The sequence below is a fragment of the Myxine glutinosa genome, chromosome 1 (assembly GCF_964187855.1).
Source record: "Myxine glutinosa chromosome 1, kmMyxGlut1.1, whole genome shotgun sequence".
Lineage (NCBI taxonomy): Eukaryota > Metazoa > Chordata > Myxini > Myxiniformes > Myxinidae > Myxine > Myxine glutinosa.
In genome coordinates, this window is record NC_136261.1 from 3,399,692 (window position 1) to 3,419,033 (window position 19,342).

Below are 19,342 nucleotides of genomic sequence, written 5' to 3' on the forward strand. Positions count from 1 at the left end.
AAGTTAACTGGATGGTGAAGTTTAATGGATGGCGATTCTCATCTCAGATGGGCCTAACATTGAATTCTGGCACATGTGAGGACACAATGGGTATGAGTGTACGAGGTTTCGGGACAGACTGCAGATTCTTTTTACCAGTGGGGTTGGCTTTCCAGGAGGAAAAACAATTCGCTTTCTGTTAATTGCTGCACTGTATGAATCGCATCAGGGACGAGATGTTGTGTGTGTGTGTGTGTGTGTGTGTGTGTGTGTGTGTGTGTGTGTGTGTGTGTGTGTGTGTGTGTGTGTGTGTGTGTGTGTGTGTGTGTGTGTGTGTGTGTGTGTGTGTGTGTGTGTGTGTGTGTGTGTGTGTGTGTGTGTGTGTGTGTGTGTGTGAGAGTGTGTGTGTGTGTGTGTGTGTGTGTGAGAGTGTGTGTGTGTGTGTGTGAGAGAGAGAGAGAGAGAGAGAGAGAGAGAGAGAGAGAGAGAGAGAGAGAGAGAGAGAGAGAGAGTGAGTGTGTGAATGAATGAATATATGAGCGAGAGAATGAGAGAAGAATGAGCGACAGAAAAAGAGAGGAAAATGAGTCCCAGGCACTGTCTTTGCGTGGAAATAGGAAAGATTTTCTCCCTTTTGTGGAACCACCATCTTGAGGATGTTCAATCCCACTCTTTCCTCCATGGCGTCAAGCGAACCACCATTCCCCATCCCTAATCATGATCCTTTTTACCCCCAAACCAACAATGTGGGCACACACACACCACTGTTGGAGTGAAAGGTCAGACTATTGAAGGTTTTCAGGAATACTACGTTGTAACTTTGTGATAGATCAATATGAATGGACCTATTTACTACCGAGGAAGAAATGATCACGGTGGAATGTTGTGAAGGAGTTGGAGGAAGAGGAAGAGCGCAATGAATGAATGAACAGTTAAGGATGAACTGTAGCGTGTTTTAGGAGGACAGCATGACCCCATCTCATTTCAACCACAATGGATGAGGTGAGAAGCAGGAAATGAAAGGATGAAATTAAACGTTTTCTAATAATAATAATGCATTTATTTTATATAGCGCTTTTCAGGAAGCCCAAAGACGCTTTGACAGAGTGCAAAACATAATGCATAGCAAAACATAAAAACAATTGCAAAAAAGAAGAATCAATCGGGAAATATTCAAAGCACAAAGGAGGGAGAAGGAGAGGAGATAGTCAGGGGTTAAATGCTGTGGGTTAAATGTTGAATGCAGTGTTGAACAGGTGGGTCTTGAGTGATGTTTTGAATGTGGTGAGTGAGGAGGAGTCTCTGATGGTGTGAGGTAGTGAGTTCCAGAGGGTGGGAGCAGCGATGGAGAAGGCCCTGTCCCCCCAGGATCTGAATTTGGTCCGGATGGGGGGGGGGGGGGGGGTCAGGAGGTTGGTACCAGCAGAGCGGAGGTTGCGGGTGGGAGTGTGTCTGGAGAGGAGGTCAGCCAGGTAGGATGGGGCCAGGTTATGGTCCGGAGAGCTCATGCGATGGTGCATCGTCCGTCCATCCGTCAACACTTGCAACTTCTTCTCTGACACCGCTGATTGGATTGTGACAAAACTTGGCCCAAATGATATTTATTATGTTGTGACTAAAGTTTGTTCACAGCATTAAAAAAAAATCGGGCCCTGATGGTCTACTGGGGGGAGGGAGGGAGGGTGCTTCCCAAAATAGGTATTTGCTTTCTTCTCTACATAGAATTCCCAAAACTACACATATAATTCCAATGAAACTTGACCACAACATTCCTTTCACCACCCATGATGTGCCAAAGTTTTTTCACGGCATGGAAAAACAATGGAGGCATGGAGGCAATACCCCTGGCGCTCACCTGGTGGAATAAACAGTATACTGCACAGACTAAAGGTATTTTAAACCAATTACAATGGTTGCGAGAAGACAGAGCAGCAGATAGAATCATACCAACATAATCATAAGACTTCAAACAAAAAAATACCGAATTTGGGGGGCAGCCCCCCTCACCCCCAACCCCATATACGGACCCCTTTTCATCCCCCGTGGATGCCCTTAGAGTAATATTCGGTACACCGCAGGTTATGAAGGTTGTGGTAAAGTTTCATCAAAATAGTGTGTGTAGTTTCAGAGGAAGAATCAAATTCCTATTTTGGGGGGTCAAACTTGGATCAAATTTGACCCCCGGTAAACTCCCTTAGACCCCGATTTTTTTTAATGCCGTGAACAAACTTTAGTCACAATACAACAAATATCATTTGTGCCAAATTTGGTCGCAATCCTATCAGCGGTTTCGGAGAAGAAGTTTCAAGTGTTTACTGACTGACTGACAGACGGACGGACGGACGGACGGACGGACGGACTGGGCTGACGGACTGGGCTGACCGACTGGGCTGACCGACTGGGCTGACCGACTGGGCTGACCGACTGGGCTGACCGACTGGGCTGACCGACTGGGCTGACGGACTGGACTGACGGACTGGACTGACGGACTGGACTGACGGACAGACGATGCGCCATCGCATAAGCTGCCTTGAACTTCGTTCCAGGTGAGCTAAAAATCTGGGTTTAGGGTAGTATTTGGGGGTGGAAGGTGGGGGAGGTTGCCCCCCAAAATAGGTATTTTTTTTCTTTGTTTGTTTGAAGTCTTATGATTATGTTTGTATGATTCTACATGCTGCCCTGTCTTCTCGCAACCATTGAAATTGGTTTACATTGCCTTTAGTCATGCAATATACTGTTTATTCTGCCAGGGGTATTGCCCCTATGTTTTTAATCTGTCAGGGTAAGAGAAGTATAACAACATAGTTAGGTAACAAAAGAGTGAAGGACTGAGCCACAATTGATATGAACGATTAACGTGGATGGTGAACATCACAAAAATGCAACAATTTGTTCAGGATCCACCGTGGCAAGTGAGGAGAATCTGATATTTTGTGAGTTAACCCTTCATCGATAGTCTTGATTGAGGTATGCTAACCACCATGGCAAGTGAGGAGAATCTGACATTTTGTGAGTTAACCCTTCATCGATAGTCTTGATTGAGGTATGCTCACCACCATGGCAAGTGAGGAGAATCTGATATTTTGTGAGTTAAACCTTCATCGATAGTCTTGATTGAGATATGCTAACCACCGTGGCAAGTGCGAAGAATCTGACATTTTGGGAGTTAACCCCTCATCGATAGTCTTGATTGAGGTATGCTAACCACCATGGCAAGTGAGGAGAATCTGACATTTTGTGAGTTAACCCTTCATCGATAGTCTTGATTGAGATATGCTGACCACCGTGGCAAGTGAGGAGAATCTGACATTTTGTGAGTTAACCCTTCTTCGATAGTCTTGATTGAGATATGCTGACCACCTTGGCAAGTGAGGAGAATCTGACATTTTGTGAGTTAACCCTTCTTCGATAGTCTTGATTGAGATATGCTAACCACCGTGGCAAGTGAGGAGAATCTGACATTTTGTGAGTTAACCCCTCTTCGATAGAGTCTTGATTTAGGTATGCTAACCACCGTGGCAAGTGAGGAGAATCTGACATTTTGTGAGTTAACCCCTCTTCGACAGAGTCTTGATTGAGATATGCTAACCACCGTGGCAAGTGAGGAGAATCTGACATTTTGTGAGTTAACCCCTCTTCGATAGAGTCTTGATTGAGATATGCTAACCACCGTAGCAAGTGAGGAGAATCTGACATTTTGTGAGTTAACCCCTCTTCGATAGAGTCTTGATTTAGGTATGCTAACCACCGTGGCAAGTGAGGAGAATCTGACATTTTGTGAGTTAACCCCTCTTCGATAGAGTCTTGATTTAGGTATGCTAACCACCGTGGCAAGTGAGGAGAATCTGACATTTTGTGAGTTGACCCCTCTTCGATAGAGTCTTGATTGAGATATGCCAACCACCGTGGCAAGTGAGGAGAATCTGACATTTTGTGAGTTAACCCCTCTTCGATAGAGTCTTGATTTAGGTATGCTAACCACCGTGGCAAGTGAGGAGAATCTGACATTTTGTGAGTTAACCCCTCTTCGATAGAGTCTTGATTGAGATATGCCAACCACCGTGGCAAGTGAGGAGAATCTGACATTTTGTGAGTTAACCCCTCTTCGATAGAGTCTTGATTTAGGTATGCTAACCACCGTGGCAAGTGAGGAGAATCTGACATTTTGTGAGTTAACCCCTCTTCGATAGAGTCTTGATTTAGGTATGCTAACCACCGTGGCAAGTGAGGAGAATCTGACATTTTGTGAGTTAACCCCTCTTCGATAGTCTTGATTGAGATATGCTAACCACCGTGGCAAGTGAGGAGAATCTGACATTTTGTGAGTTAACCCCCTTCGATAGTCTTGATTGAGATATGCTAACCACCGTGGCAAGTGAGGAGAATCTGACATTTTGTGAGTTAACCCCTCTTCGATAGAGTCTTGATTGAGATATGCTAACCACTGTAGCAAGTGAGGAGAATCTGACATTTTGTGAGTTAACCCCTCTTCGATAGAGTCTTGATTGAGATTTGCTCACCACTGTAGCAAGTGAGGAGAATCTGACATTTTGTGAGTTAACCCCCTTCGATAGAGTCTTGATTTAGGTATGCTAACCACCGTGGCAAGTGAGGAGAATCTGACATTTTGTGAGTTAACCCCTCTTCGATAGAGTCTTGATTGAGATATGCTAACCACTGTAGCAAGTGAGGAGAATCTGACATTTTGTGAGTTAACCCCTCTTCGATAGAGTCTTGATTGAGATTTGCTCACCACTGTAGCAAGTGAGGAGAATCTGACATTTTGTGAGTTAACCCCCTTCGATAGAGTCTTGATTTAGGTATGCTAACCACCGTGGCAAGTGAGGAGAATCTGACATTTTGTGAGTTAACCCCTCTTCGATAGAGTCTTGATTGAGATATGCTAACCACCGTGGCAAGTGAGGAGAATCTGACATTTTGTGAGTTAACCCCTCTTCGATAGAGTCTTGATTGAGATATGCTAACCACCGTGGCAAGTGAGGAGAATCTGACATTTTGTGAGTTAACCCCTCTTCGATAGAGTCTTGATTGAGATATGCTGACCACCGTGGCAAGTGAGGAGAATCTGACATTTTGTGAGTTAACCCCTCTTCGATAGAGTCTTGATTGAGATATGCTAACCACTGTAGCAAGTGAGGAGAATCTGACATTTTGTGAGTTAACCCCTCTTCGATAGAGTCTTGATTGAGATATGCTAACCACCGTGGCAAGTGAGGAGAATCTGACATTTTGGGAGTTGACCCTTCGTCAGAGCAAAATGGATTCTCCTTTCTTCCCGCGGCAGTTAGTGTACCTCAATCTGTCTTGTTGATTCCATCCATCGTTCTACCTGTCCGCTGGCACATATGGACATGTGAGATGGTGGTGTGATGGGGAATGACGCCACTGTCTCTCTGAATGGTGAGCGTAGTACCCAGGTAATTTTATCATTCATTATCTGGTGCAGGTAATTTTATCATTGAGTATCTTGTGCAGGTGATTTTATCGATCAGTATCTTGTGCGGGTGATTATATCGATTAGTATCTCTGCAGGTGATTTGATTTATTGTGCAGTATCTTGTGAAGGTGATTTCATCGTCGAGCACCTTGTGCAGGTGATTTTATCATTGAGTATCTTGTGCAGGTGATTTGATTTATTGTTCAATATCTTGTGAAGGTGATTTCATCGTCGAGTACCTTGTGCAGGTGATTTTATCATTGAGTACCTTGTGCAGGTGATTTTATCATTGAGTATCTTGTGCAGGTGATTTTATCCTTCAGTATCGGAAGAGAAGGAAACTGCACGTCGTTCCTGGGGAAGGGAGTCACTCGCAGCGCTCTGCAGTGCCTGTACCAGCTTGCTCACGAGATGCGTTTTGATGTGGACGGAGATGTAAGGACGTGTTGCACACCGTCCACAGACATCAAAAAACTTTCACAGACTTCAAAAACTTTCTTTTACTTCAAAAACTTCCACAGACTTCAAAAACTTTCACAGACTTCAAAAACTTTCACAGACTTCAAAAACTTTCTTTTACTTCAAAAACGTTCTTTTACTTCAAAAACTTTCACAGACTTCAAAAACTTTCACAGACTTCAAAAACTTTCACAGACTTCAAAAACTTTCACAGACTTCAAAAACTTTCACAGACTTCAAAAACTTTCACAGACTTCAAAAACTTTCACAGACTTCAAAAACTTTCACAGACTTCAAAAACTTTCTTTTACTTCAAAAACTTCCACAGACTTCAAAAACTTTCACAGACTTCAAAAACTTTCACAGACTTCAAAAACTTTCTTTTACTTCAAAAACGTTCTTTTACTTCAAAAACTTTCACAGACTTCAAAAACTTTCACAGACTTCAAAAACTTTCACAGACTTCAAAAACTTTCACAGACTTCAAAAACTTTCACAGACTTCAAAAACTTTCACAGACTTCAAAAACTTTCACAGACTTCAAAAACTTTCACAGACTTCAAAAACTTTCACAGACTTCAAAAACTTTCACAGACTTCAAAAACTTTCACAGACTTCAAAAACTTTCACAGACTTCAAAAACTTTCACAGACTTCAAAAACTTTCACAGACTTCAAAAACTTTCACAGACTTCAAAAACTTTCACAGACTTCAAAAACTTTCACAGACTTCAAAAACTTTCACAGACTTCAAAAACTTTCACAGACTTCAAAAACTTTTTTACTTCAAAAACTTTCTTTTACTTCAAAAACTTTCTTGCAACTCAAAAACGTCCACAGACTTCAAAAACTTCCACAGACTTCAAAAACTTTCTTTCACTTCAAAAACTTTCTTTCACTTCAAAAACTTTCTTTCACTTCAAAAACTTTCTTTCACCTCAAAAACGTCCACAGACTTCAAAAACTTCCACAGACTTCAAAAACTTCCACAGACTTCAAAAACGTCCACAGACTTCAAAAACTTCCACAGACTTCAAAAACGTCCACAGACTTCAAAAACGTCCACAGACTTCAAAAACGTCTACAGACTTCAAAAACATCCACAGGCTTTAAAAACGTCCACAGACTTCAAAAACGTCCACAGACTTCAAAAACGTCCACAGACTTCAAAAACTTCCACAGACTTCAAAAACGTCCACAGACTTCAAAAACTTCCACAGACTTCAAAAACGTCCACAGACTTCAAAAACGTCTACAGACTTCAAAAACATCCACAGGCTTCAAAAACGTCCACAGACTTTAAAAACGTCCACAGACTTTAAAAACGTCCACAGACTTCAAAAACATCCACAGACTTCAAAAACGTCCACAGACTTCAAAAACTTCCACAGACTTCAAAAACTTCCACAGACTTCAAAAACGCCCACAGACTTCAAAAACGTCCACAGACTTCAAAAACGTCCACAGACTTCAAAAACGTCCACAGACTTCAAAAACGTCCACAGACTTCAAAAACGTCCACAGACTTCAAAAACGTCCACAGACTTCAAAAACGTCTACAAACTTCAAAAACATCCACAGACTTCAAAAACGTCCACAGACTTCAAAAACGTCTACAGACTTCAAAAACGTCTACAGACTTCAAAAACGTCGACAGACTTCAAAAACGTCCACACACTTCAAAAACGTCCACAGACTTCAAAAACGTCCACAGACTTCAAAAACGTCCACAGACTTCAAAAACGTCCACAGACTTCAAAAACGTCCACAGACTTCAAAAACTTTCTTTTACTTCAAAAACTTCCACAGACTTCAAAAACTTTCTTTTACTTCAAAAACTTCCACAGACTTCAAAAACTTTCTTTTACTTCAAAAACTTCCACAGACTTCAAAAACTTTATTTTACTTCAAAAACTTTTTTACTTCAAAAACTTTCTTTTAGTTCAAAAATTTTCAGGCTTCAAAAACTTTCAGACTTCAAAAACTTTCAGACTTCAAAAACTTTCAGACTTCAAAAACTTACAGACTTCAAAAACTTCCACAGACTTCAAAAACTTCCACAGACTTCAAAAACTTCCACAGACTTCAAAAACTTCCACAGACTTCAAAAACTTCCACAGACTTCAAAAACTTCCACAGACTTCAAAAACTTCCACAGACTTCAAAAACTTCCACAGACTTTAAATACTTTCATGGCCTTCACATCCACAATCTCCTCTACACTCACCCGTGCACATCCACAATCTCCTCTACACTCACCCATGCACATCCACAATCTCCTCTACACTCACCCGTGCACATTCACAATTTCCGCTACACTCACCCATGCACATCCACAATCTCCTCTACACTCACCCGTGCACATCCACAATCTCCTCGACACTCACCCGTGCACATCCACAATCTCCTCTACACTCACCCGTGCACATCCACAATCTCCTCCACACTCACCCGTGCACATCCACAATCTCCTCTGCACTCACCCGTGCACATCCACAATCTCCTCGTCACTCACCCAAGCACATCCACAATCTCCTCTACACTCACCCGTGCACATTCACAATTTCCGCTACACTCACCCGTGCACATCCACAATCTCCTCGACACTCACCCGTGCACATCCACAATCTCCTCGACACTCACCCGTGCACATCCGCAATCTCCTCTGCACTCACCCGTGCACATCCGCAATCTCCTCTGCACTCACCCGTGCACATCCGCAATCTCCTCTGCACTCACCCATGCACATCCGCAATCTCCTCTACACTCACCCGTGCACATCCACAATCTCCTCTACACTCACCCGTGCATATCCACAATCTCCTCTACACTCACCCGTGCATATCCACAATCTCCTCTACACTCACCCGTGCACATCCACAATCTCCTCTACACTCACCCGTGCACATCCACAATCTCCGCTACACTCACCCATGCACATCCACAATCTCCTCTACACTCACCCGTGCACATCCACAATCTCCTCTACACTCACCCATGCACATCCACTATCTCCACTACACTCACCCGTGCACATCCACAATCTCCTCTACACTCATCCGTGCACATCCATGACCTCCTCTACACTCACCCGTGCACATCCACAATCTCCTCTACACTCATCCGTGCACATCCATGACCTCCTCTACACTCACCCGTGCACATCCACAATCTCCTCTACACTCACCCGTGCACATCCACAATCTCCTCTACACTCACCCGTGCACATCCACAATCTCCTCTACACTCACCCGTGCACATCCACAATGTCCTCGACCCTCATTCATTCTTTCCCATTATGTTTCTCTCCATGCCATTGTTACTTGTTTTTGTTATTCCTCCTTCCTCCTTGTGTATGTCCACCACCTTCACCCTTTCCCCACCATACTTTTGGTAATTTGGAAACCTGATGCCTTTTGTTATTTTGCTTCTTCATGGGTTTTGCTTCTTCAAGACCCTCATTTAATGAAGAATAAGACAAAAATGCACCCAGTTAAGTTTTTATTTCTCTGAAATGTACCTAGACAGGTGGAAAATGTCATAAGAATGTTTGTACGCTGCATATGTCTCCCCAAATAAGAATGATATGTCTCTCCAGATCCATTTTGTGGATCTCGTAGTCAGGATGAGAACATATCCGATTCTTCGCTCGTGTCCTTCCTCCTCCCCTCCTCTCTTAGATAATTTGGTGTGTGTGTCCATTTGTCATATATCATCAGGACTGGGTTGAATTGTGGTGTTCTCCACGTCATATTGGAACAGGCAGCAACCCACCTGGACTGACGTGGCTCCTCACCCTTTGGGTAGACAGAGACCCAGAGGTATGTTGAGATGTGCAGTTTACTCGATTGCCTCTGTGAGCTGTGACATGTTCTTGTATTCAATTATTGTTTCATCAAAACGTGTTTTTCTGCTTATGCGTGGTCAAGGTTCGCGTGAGCAGCCTGGCTATAGCGGCGGTGCTCACAACCACCGAGTCGGGTTGTCGGGCTTTGCTTGCTGCTTGTCGTGGAATCCCAGGAGGTCTTTGGGGAACGGCCCTCAACATTTTGTTGGACCATGCCGAGTGTAGCCTGGTGCGTTGTCAGGTGAGACGACTGAAGCATATCTGTTTGATGGCTAACGTTAGAGTTTTGTTTATCAGGTGTTTTGATTTTTTTTCGATTAGATCGTTGGAGAGACTACTTTTTTTTTTTTTCAAAGTAACTCCCTAAGCATATATTGACCTTAAATCGACAACAGTTAAAGCGTATTTGTGTCACTTATCGTTATTGAGTTCAATTAAGTCAGCAGACCATATGTTTCAACCGCTTTGGAAAAGAACTTCCTTCTTTTAAACTTCGTGATTATCGTTTTATGTATCGCTCTATTTCCGTTTGCTCCTCGGTTTTAATGACATCATCAGAGTAACCAGTTATTGAGGAAGGATTACTAAGCCCTAATCACCCTGCGCTCGTGAAGCGAAAAGCAGGGTTAGGCGATCGTTGCGTGTGTGCGTGTCTGCATTTAAAAAATTCCTTTTCTCGGCAACCATTGGTCCAATTGACACGAAATTTTACCATCAGAGCGCCTCCACCTGCATCATTTTGTAATTCATAATTATGACGTCATCGGTCACGTGGTATGGACGCCATCTTGGAAAAACATTGCACGTCTCCATCTCTGAAACCACTCAATGGAAAAAGTTGAAACAAGGCTCATTGTCAAGTACTCCCCATGAGGAATAAGATATGTTGATGATGACGTCATCGGTGCCTTCATTATGAGTCATAGTTCGACAAGTACAACGCTTGATCCAATCAGTGTGAATTATTTTTTCTCTGCAATTGTTGGTCCGATTGACACGAAATTTTTACCACAGCAGCGCCTCCTTCTGCAGAATATTTTGATGATAATCATGACGTCATGAGTCACGTTGTACAAGCGCCATTTTGGAAAAACCGAAAAACGTTGTACTTCTATCTCTGAAGCCTCTCCACTGATAAAATTGAAATGTGGCTCATTGTAAAGAACTCCTTGCGGAAGTACATTTAGGACGAATTCATCATTTTTGTCTGTTCAGTCTGTACTACATCTGCGCCCAGTTTGTTGGTGATCGGCAGATCGGGTCATTATTCCCAGAGCTATGTGGCCTGAGACAAAATTGGGAAAGTCTCATGTCTTTACTGATGGAAGACAACACCAATAAGACGAGAAAAATTACTCTTTGGATTCTACCGTGTTTCAGGTCTGCTATTTCAACACAGACCGACAACTGCCATTTCAACCTTAACGATGTTGGCATTGCCAGAGAAGCAACAATAGCAGCTGTCATGATCCATCAGTGCTGTGGTCAGTCTGTCATGTCAAAGCCATAATAGAGCTGGACATGGACAGCAAGAGCTCTCACCAGCAATGGTCAACACTCTTCAGCCAGATAAATATTGGCTGTGATTGGAATGAAGAAATGTCCTGCATGTCCTACAATCTGCTATCATAAATACGAATGTAGATTGGCACTGACGATACAGTATGATTGCTTCCCGGTGTGTACCCTGGTTAGAATAGGTACACCGTATCCCTGCGTGTCGTAAGAGGCGACTAAGAGGGTTGGCGTCAGGAAGGGCATCCGGCCATAAAAACATTGCCTCAAAAAGAGAACCATGACAATTACAACTACATATGGGCAGGGTACAGCCCGAAGTGGAGATCGGTTTCTGAGGTTTGGGACATGGAATGTAGGGACAATGACAGGGAGATCAGGAGAAGTGGTGGAAGTATTGATCAAAAGAAGAGTGGACATATGTTGTGTGCAAGAGACGAGATGGAAGGGAAGTGGTGTGAGAATGGTGAAGGGTAGGCAGGGACAGAAATACAAGTTTGTGTGGCAAGGGTGCCCGGAGGGCGTGAATGGTGTTGGTGTCCTGTTTTCTGAGGAGTTTGTAGACAGTGTGGTGAGTGTGACTAGAGTGAGTGATAGGTTGATGATGGTGAAAATGATGATTGGAAAGCTCTTGGTGAACGTCATCTCGGGATATGCTCCGCCGGTTGGTCGGAGCGATGAAGAGAAGGACAAGTTCTGGTCTGCGATAGAGAAGCTGATGGAAAACGTGAAAGATGAGGAAGTTGTTGTGGGAGGAGGAGACTTAAATGGACATGTGGGAAGGAGTATGGACGGTTTTGAGGGAGTTCATGGGGGTTACGTATATGGTGTGAGAAATGGAGAAGGTGAAAGGATTTTGGAGTTTGCTGATGGAGCTGATTTGTTGATTTGTAATACTCAGTTCCAGAAAGAGGATAATAAGCTTGTTACATACAGGTCAGGTGGGTCGACGACAACCGTTGACTACCTGATGGTGCGTAGGCGAGATAGGGGGCACCTCCGGGACACAAAGGTGATCCCGGGGGAGGAGGCTGTTTCACAGCACCACTTGGTTGTCTGCGACATAAGGGTGAAAGGTGCGAGGAGAGCTCGGCGGGTGAAGTACCAACCGAGAATGAAGGTGTGGAGGTTGAAAGAGGTGACAATAAGGGAGGCATTAAAAGAGAGGATGAGTCGGGTAGAGGATGTTGTGGTTGAGCTTGAACGTGGTTGGATGTCAATGAAAGATAGTCTGTTGGGAGCCGTTGGTGAGGTATGTGGATGGACAAAAGGACCACTGAGGCACTCAGAAACATGGTGGTGGGATGAGGAAGTTGGAAAGAGGATTGACGATAAGAGGAAGAAGTTCAAGGAGTGGCAGAAGGCGAAGGGTACGGGAGCAGAAAAAGCAGAGCATGAAAGTTATAAGGCAGCCAAGAAGGCTGCAAAGAAAGAGGTAGCAAAGGCGCAGGAGGCATGTAGGAAAATGCTTCGTTGACAAATCGTTGTGGACCCAGATGGAATTAAAGGAAGATGGAAAAGATATATGGAAATGCTGTTGAATACAGAGAATGAATGGGATGGCAACATAGAGAGTAACCCAGTTTTAGGACCGGCAGAGAAGATAACTGAGAAGGAAGTTGAGGAAGCGATAAAAGCAATGAAGAGTAGAAAAGCAGGAGGGCCGACGGGAGTTGTGGGAGATATGTTGAAGGCAGCAGGAAGTTGGGGTGTGAAGAGAATGACAGAGATCTGTAATCTGGTGGTGAAAGAAGGCCGCATTCCAGTGGATTGGGAACCGAGTACCCTCGTCCCTCGATACAAGGGTAAAGGTGATCCTCTGGAGTGTGGCTCGTACCGAGCGATAAAGGTATTGGAGCATGGAATGAAGGTATTGGAAAGGGTGTTGGAGAGGAGGATAAGGAAGAAGGTGAATATCGACAAAATGCAGTTTGTATTTATGCCAGGAAGAGGAACGACAGACGTGGTCTTTATTGTGAGGCAGTTGCAGGAGAAGTACATGGAGAAGAGGAAGAAGTTGTTTCTTGGGTTTGTTGATCTGGAGAAAGCATTCGATAGGGTTCCACACGAAGTATTGACATGGGCATTGATGAAGTTAGGAGTGAAGGAATCGTTGATCAGAGTAGTGATGGCAATATACAAAAGAGCGTGCACAGCTGTAAGGACGAAGGACGGGAACAGTGGTGAGTTTGAGGTGAAGGTGGGAGTGCATCAGTGGTCGGTACTAAGTCCACTACTATTTGTAGCTGTGATGGAGGTGCTGGCTCAGAACGTAAAGGAGGGTTTACCGTGGGAGTTGTTGTATGCAGATGATCTGGTGTTGATTGCGGAAAGTATGGATGGACTGAAGGAAAAGATGAACAAGTGGAAGGAATGTATGGAGACAAAAGGTCTGAAGGTGAATATAGGAAAGACGAAGGTGATGGCAAGTGGTAAAGCATGTGGTGAGGTGGAAAGAACTGGGAAGTGGCCATGTGCTGTGTGCAGGAAGGGTGTCGGAGTGAACTCCATTCAATGTACAATGTGCGCTGAGTGGGTTCATCAAAAATGTAGTGGTCTGAGAGGGTCATTAACCAGTGTGGCAGCTACATTCAAATGTAAGGTGTGCACAGAGGGAGCTGCAGATGGAGGAAATGTTGAGTTGGATCTTGGAGACAGCGTGAAGCTGGAAGGTGTGAAAACATTTTGCTACCTCGGAGACATGCTTAATGGAGAAGGTGGATCAGACTTGGCAACGGTTGCAAGAGTGAGATGTGCATGGAAGAAGTTTCGGGAACTGAGTGGCGTGCTGATGAGGAGGGGAGTGTCGTTGAAGCTGAAGGGAAAGGTGTATGCTGCATGTGTGAGAAGTGTTATGATTTATGGGAGCGAGACATGGGTAATGAACGTAGAGCAGCAACGAAAGCTGGAAAGGGTGGAAATGCGAATGGTTCGGTGGATGTGCGGAGTATCGTTGAGAGTGAGGAAGACAAATGATAAATTGCGAAAGATGATGGGAATAGAGCCTGTGATTGATGCTGTGAAGAGGAACAGGTTGAGATGGTTTGGTCATGTGTTGAGGAAGGATGAAAGTGACTGGTTGAGAAGAGTGATGGAAATGAATGTAGAAGGAAGTAGAGGACGGGGAAGACCGAGAAAGACTTGGCTAAAGATGGTGGAAGAAGAAATGCGGGCAAGGGGGTTAATAAGGAGAGATGCAGAAACTAGGGCAAAATGGAGAAGATTGTCATGGGGACCGCAAGGCCAACCCCCGCTCTAGCAGGGAAAATGGCCTTAAAATGCATGTTGTTGTTTGTTGTTGTAAAGAACTCCGCATGTGGAATAAGTGATGTTAACGATTATGTCATTGGTGCCTTCATTATGACATAATTCCACCGGGACAATGCTTAGTCTGATCAGTTTGAAATTTATTGAGCGTGATCAACACAACAATTCTATTCGAGAATATAAATTTATGATGTCATCGCTCACGTGGTCTGGCGGCCATATTGGATCAAAGAATAAAACCCTGAAAAAACAGAATCGTTTGCTCACACCAAGTTGACTGCGCAGGGTAAGTATTCTATGAACACCATCTAGTTTTCATTGAGCAACCATCAACTTTTTATCCTATTTAACCTATCCACTTTTTCTCTCAACGTTGGATTTTGTATCAAAGACAAATTATATTACATTTATCGATCTGCTTTGTGTTTTTCATCCAATGTAGTGCTATTTCTACAATCAATGTCCTCTCCTCTCTTTCCTTTAATCGTTCTCCTCCCTTTTTCTCCCTCTCCTCCCTTTTTCTCCCTCTCCTCCCTTTTTCTCCCTCTCCTCCCTTTTTCTCCCACTCCTCCCTTTTTCTCCCTCTCCTCCCTTTTCTCCCTCTCCTCCCTTTTTCTCCCTCTCCTCCCTTTTTCTCCCTCTCCTCCCTTTTTCTTCCTCTCCTCCCTTTTTCTCCCTCTCCTCCCTTTCCTTTTCCTCCCTCTCCTCCCTTTCCTTTTCCTCCCTCTCCTCCCTTTCCTTTTCCTCCCTCTCCTCCCTTTCCTTTTCCTCCCTCTCCTCCCTTTCCTTTTTCTCCCTCTCCTCCCTTTCCTTTTTCTCCCTCTCCTCACTTTCCCTTTTCTCCCTCTCCTCTCTTTCCTTTTTCTCCCTCTCCTCTCTTTCCTTTTTCTCCCTCTCCCCCCTTTCCTTTTTCTCCCTCTCCTCCCTTTCCTTTTTCTCCCTCTCCCTTTCCTTTTCTCCCTCGCCTCCCTTTCCGCTTTCTTCCTCTCCTCCATTCCCTTTTTCTCCCTCTCCTCACTTTCCTTTTTCACGGCATAAAAATCACAAAAAATATTTTTTCACAGTTTGCTAACACATATCTTACTATAATTCACCAAATGTCCGTCCGTCCATCTGTCTGTCTGTCCATTCGAAGGTACCGCAAAAACGGCTGAACCGATTGCAACGATATTTTGGGTGGGTAATCCTGGGAAGCCCTGGAGTAAAATAGGCTACTGTGGCGGGCACAAGGGACAATAATTCCGCGCACCAGTGGGTGGCGCGAGCGTCCAGGCGGGGAACTGAAATGCATGCCTCGCCTTTCGGCCGATCGGCCACGCCCGGCGGTAAGGCGTGGCCTCGGGACATATATGCGGGCTCTAAGCTCGAGCCCGCCCAGTGCTGAAGTGCGAGCTCTTAATAAAGACTCTTGTTGTATCCACGCGTTGTGGCCTACCTCTCTGGCAATCGAGTCGTGTGTGCACAGCACCACACTACATTGTTTTTCCAGTTTTTCCAATTTTCCAATTTTCCAGTTTTTCCAAACGATGGAATAGTATTTACCAATATGAACAGTGATGTGGCTTTTATTGAAATTCTACAAGTACTGTTTAGATTGTGATGAGAATTACGAACCCGCAGCGAATCCAGAAGTGGACAGATGACGGCAATGCGCGGGTTTGATAATATCCCAATACAACCGTCATTCAATCGTCATGTTAAATCGTTAAACGTTAATCCTGTTAATCGTTTTGTTAAAGTATCAATTGATGATTGGAATTGAGTGAATACAATTACGATTTTGAAATCGTAATTGTATTCACCCAACCATACGTAACTTCACATCAGGATTTAAATATTTGTTTATGTCACGAATGTTGTTAAAAGTTTATTTTTTATATTTGTGTTATTTCATTTGTGATTAGAGTTATGCTGTTTGGAATGAAAAAAGAGATATCGAGTTCAAGTGAATGACGGAATGCCGTGATGGTTTCTTCTTTCTAAACGTGAATTCGCGGATCGCCATATGCAGATTCGCCATTGACTGGGTATAGAACAAACGTACCCGTTTGTTTGCGAACGGGTACGTTTTTCATGGAAGTCCTTCACGAACTTGCTGTCCATGTCTGACGTGTGACTGAAGGTGCTACAGTAATGTGGAATTTATTGGTTTCATGCTTTAGCATTCACCGTTTCTGCATTGTCTGTATGTTTCTGGCCTCCCACCCGTGCGTAGCACGGGTACCTCACCAGTAACATATCATAAATGGAGGGGGAGAGAGAGGGAATCACAATAACAGCAGAGAACAGGGACATTGGGAGATCTATGGGAGGGAGAGGGCTGGGGCAGGGTACATTGGATAAACAAGATGGACACTGCAGGGGATTTCAGGAAAGAAAAAAGGGAATTTTGAACGAGGTGGGTTTGGGTGGATTCATGGGGGTAGAAAAGATCAAGGTTTTGGATGGGGGAAGATAAGAGATGGTGGTGAACAGCCGTTTTGAAGACCTGGAGGGAGGAGTGGGATTGAATAGAGTGTGGGAGTTTGTTCCAGAGGTGGGAGAAAAGAGGAATGAAAGAGTGAAGGTGAATAGAGAGTCTTGATTTTGGTAATTTCACCAGGAGAGGGTTGCTGGCAGATCTTGTGCGTCCTGCAGGAATATTTGGGGGTCAGAGCACAAACAGAGCTGGGGGAGAAGGCCGGAGAGGAGTCGGTAGAAGACAGAAAGACCACCAACCTTCCTGCGGTGAGAGAGTGAAAGGCCCTCAGAGTTAGCTTCATCGAGGGAGATTCCAATGATTCTGAAAGCTTTGGTTTCAACAGCGTGAAGCCGAGCTCGGTGTGAGGCAGGAGCACCGGCCCAGAGGGGAGAACAGTATTCCATTGAGTTGCGGATGAAAGCCTTGGATGTGGTGAGGAGTTCAGGTGTGAAAAGGAAGGACTTTGCACGACGGAGGATGCCCAGTCGGCGACTGGCTTTGGGGGCCAGCTTGGAAATGTGGTTTTCCCAGGAAAGATCATGGCAGATCGTGAGACCTAAAAGCTTGAGTGACAGAACTTCTTCGAGAGGATTGTTGAGAAAGTAGATGGGAGGGTTGTCCAGACGGTCTTTTCAGAGAGACATAGTGAGAGTGTGAGATTTGTCAGGATTGAAAGACATGTTCCACATGTTTGAACAGTTTGTGATTTTGTCCAGGTCTGCAGAGAGTGAAGAGGCTGCAGACTGCCGATCTGAGGGTTGATATATGGAGCGGCAGAGAGTGGAGTCATCAGCAAAAAGATGGAGGATTTTCCAGAGATTCGGAGAGATCATTGATGAATACCAGAAAAAGCACAGGCCCCAGAACAATGACTTTAGGAACTCCAGCCTGAACAGGAAGGGGAGATGAGAGAATTCCATTCAGGGCCACACGTTGACTGCGACCAGAGAGGAAGTCCGCAGGCCATGCATGGAGATTTCCATGGATACCATAGGAGGAGAGTTTGGTGAGCAGAGCTGGGTGCCAGACCGTATTGAAGGCACGTGATATTTCAAGGGAGACAGCTCTGATTTCCTGTTTGGCGTAGTGGACCTCCATCCATTGTTGAGACAGCAGAAGCAACACTTCAAGAGTAGGATGACCTGGTCTGAATCCAAATTGATGATCAGAGATCAAAGCCATTAGGGAAGAGGAAGGATTTAATGTCGGAAGCAATGATGGATTCCATGTTTCTTGATTTGAAACCCTTTCATGTGATTTCAAGTGATGATTTCAACCCCCCCCCCCCCCCCCGCCCCTCCTTCCCTCTGTCCAGAAGTTTGATGGTTGCTTTAAGACCATGCCATTTGGCCTGAGTGAAATGCCAGACCCATCGGCGTTGAGGAGACTCTCTGAGAAGAACGGCCAGAGAGGCATCCACTTTTACAAGCAAATGATCAGATGAACCAATTGGAGCAGAAGAAGAGCAGCAGACATTTTCAGGGAAGTTGGTCATAACCAAGTCTGGAAGAGAAGATGCTCCGTTGACTGAGATCCGGGTCGGGAAATTGACAGATTGTGTCAGTCCCAATGAGTCGCAGAAGTCCTTTGCTGAGGTGCCATGGCTGGTGTGAGAGGTACCCACACCCAGCCAGCTGGCATGTTGACAGTTGAAGTCGCCATAAATGAGGAAGAGAGAGTTGGGATGAGTGGATAGGAGTTGCTCATGTCAGACAGCGAGATGTAAATGGAGTCATCACTTTTGTGGACAGTACAGAACACATATGAACAAAAGGTGGGATCGGATGGGAAGCCGTAGCCAGAGGTTCTCCTGGGGGTGAGGTGGAGAGAGGGCAGTGAAGGGAGAGTGAGGAAGAGAGTTTTCGGTAAATATGGCAACACTGCCACCAGGACGGGGCTCAGGTCTATCATACCGGAGGAGGGAGTAACCAGGAAGAGATATTAAGGAATCAGAGACATCTTGAAGGAGGAAAGTTTCTATTAAGCAGATTAAGTCTGGTTTGTGAGAAGCAACCTGTGTGGAGAGATCAGTCATGTTTGAGCAAAGGCCCCGGATGTTTGAGGTCCATACCGTTAATGAAGAAGGATAGTTGGGGAGTGGGGGGGTTGGGGGGGGGGGATATCTGGTACAAGACAGGGGTTGGGCAGAGTGAGACAAGGAAGAGGAGGAGGAGGAATGGGAGCAGTTGATAGTGTGTCAGAGATTGTAGAAGATAAGAGCCAGGATTGATTACAGGATGAGAGGACAAGAGGCTAAATGATTATGGGATGAAGTATAGTGTGGAGAAATATGAGGGGAGGGCGGAATGAAGTAGAAGATTGGAGGAGGTGTCGGTATGATTTTGTGGAGGTGTGGG

The 19,342-nt window shown here is 44.7% G+C and overlaps 1 protein-coding gene across 1 annotated transcript in view; it reads left to right on the plus strand.

Annotated features, from left to right (window-relative positions):
* RTTN (rotatin) overlaps positions 1-19,342 on the plus strand; it is a 362,213-nt gene that overhangs the window by 233,242 nt on the left and 109,629 nt on the right. Inside the window, exons 30-32 of the mRNA XM_078776353.1 lie at positions 5,744-5,872; positions 9,615-9,716; positions 9,825-9,983. Of these exons, the coding sequence (XP_078632479.1) occupies positions 5,744-5,872; positions 9,615-9,716; positions 9,825-9,983 (390 nt within the window). The remainder of the gene's footprint in view (positions 1-5,743; positions 5,873-9,614; positions 9,717-9,824; positions 9,984-19,342) is intronic.